The sequence below is a fragment of the Limulus polyphemus genome, unplaced genomic scaffold, assembly GCF_000517525.1.
Source record: "Limulus polyphemus unplaced genomic scaffold, Limulus_polyphemus-2.1.2 Scaffold9433, whole genome shotgun sequence".
In the NCBI taxonomy this organism is placed as follows: Eukaryota; Metazoa; Arthropoda; class Merostomata; order Xiphosura; family Limulidae; genus Limulus; species Limulus polyphemus.
Window position 1 is genome coordinate 20,454 of NW_013675043.1, and position 1,587 is coordinate 22,040.

General features: G+C 31.3%; 1 protein-coding gene across 1 annotated transcript in view; it reads left to right on the plus strand.

Moving 5' to 3' along the window:
• The window catches only part of LOC106475920 (serine/threonine-protein phosphatase 6 regulatory ankyrin repeat subunit A-like), a gene marked incomplete at its 3' end in the record, with an annotated part of 21,108 nt that overhangs the window by 18,216 nt on the left and 1,305 nt on the right, over positions 1-1,587 (plus strand). Inside the window, exon 10 of the mRNA XM_022379928.1 lies at positions 897-973. Coding sequence (XP_022235636.1) covers positions 897-973 — 77 coding nt within the window. The remainder of the gene's footprint in view (positions 1-896; positions 974-1,587) is intronic.

Sequence of the window (1,587 nt, forward strand, 5' to 3'; positions counted from 1 at the left end):
CAACTATAAGATATTAAATAAAACTATAAAATATCGAATATAATTAATACAACTATAAGATATTAAATAAAACTATAAAATATCGAATATAATTAATAGAACTATGAGATATTAAATAAAACTATAAAATATCAAATATAATTAATAGAACTATAAGATATTAAATAAAACTATAAAATATCGAATATAATTAATAGAACTATAAGATATTAAATAAAACTATAAAATATCGAATATAATTAATAGAACTATAAGATATTGAATAGAACTAAATAGAACCCTACCTTAAAAGTTCTTAGATAGTTCTTACTCCCAACATTCTCTCTTTCTCCTGAAGATTTATTCAAGTATAACACGGGAACCCCGAGACAAGCCCAGCTACTTGAAGTTAGTCTTTCCATCCCGGTTATACTGAATAAAATTACTTGAAAACTTGCTATGTGTGTGTGCTATTAGCACAGGCAATATCCGTTATGACAATAAGTTGACAACCTGGGCCTATAACGGTAATGCGATATGTGTGTGTGTGTGTATGTAACTAGCATAAATCAAACACATTGCAAAGAGACTCAAATATCAAAATTCAATTTTTCATTACCAGTTATTGTTGTTAACATTAAAACTGATTTAATTTTTTTAATTGCTGTGTATTTGTCGATAGGTGGCGATTATGCATACAATTCAAGCGTTTGATCTAGTAGAACTCGTTCGAATATTATGCATATAGAACCGAGTTTGTCGTTCCATATAAAATATTTGGCAATATGAAATATTTATTTTAAAAACAACCCATTACAGTGTATTATTTAGCTAACAAAAAAAAGAAATCTTACTAAATAATTTTATCATCACTTTCAAGTGTTTTTGATGACTCACATTGTAAACTTTTCTTTCAGGTTCTGCTGGTTATGGGCTGCGAAGTAGACAATGTGACGTCAGAAGGATTTACGCCTCTTCATCTTGCTGTTCTAAAGTACGTAGAATGCGTGCAATTTTGGATAGCCGTGGTACATATAGAAAAGTGGGATGGGAGAGGGCCAGAACTAAGGAACATTCTGAGAAAACAATGATAATATTGCCATTACAATGAACACATTTAACTTACAACCCTAAATTATTCTCGTGACGGTGGATGGCAAAAAAAAAAAAAGAGAGATAGACCCTGTAGCCTAGTAGCTCCAGTTATGTCAATATATATCAAATGAAACACGACGGGATTTTGTATCTTATTTTTTTGTAACTTATTGTTGTAACCTATATTTTTAATCAGGTGTTCCTAGAAATGAGTATTGTTGTTAAGCCGAAAGGAAGTTTAACCAGTGCCGGATTAACCATGAGGCAAACGAGGCAGCTGCCTCAGGGCTCCCACAAAATAGGGCCTCCACAAATATTTTGCTAATATTATTTAGGAATATTGCGTTATTCGATTTATATATTTGTTTCCTATATTTGAAAGTTTGCTTCTTATACAATAAAGTTTTTTATTTCTTATATTCGAAAGGACCTCCATAAGGATTGTTGCGTCATCGAGGTCACGTGACTAGTGTCACGCCACGTTTTCTAGAAATATCCTGTTCCTTCGTGAAT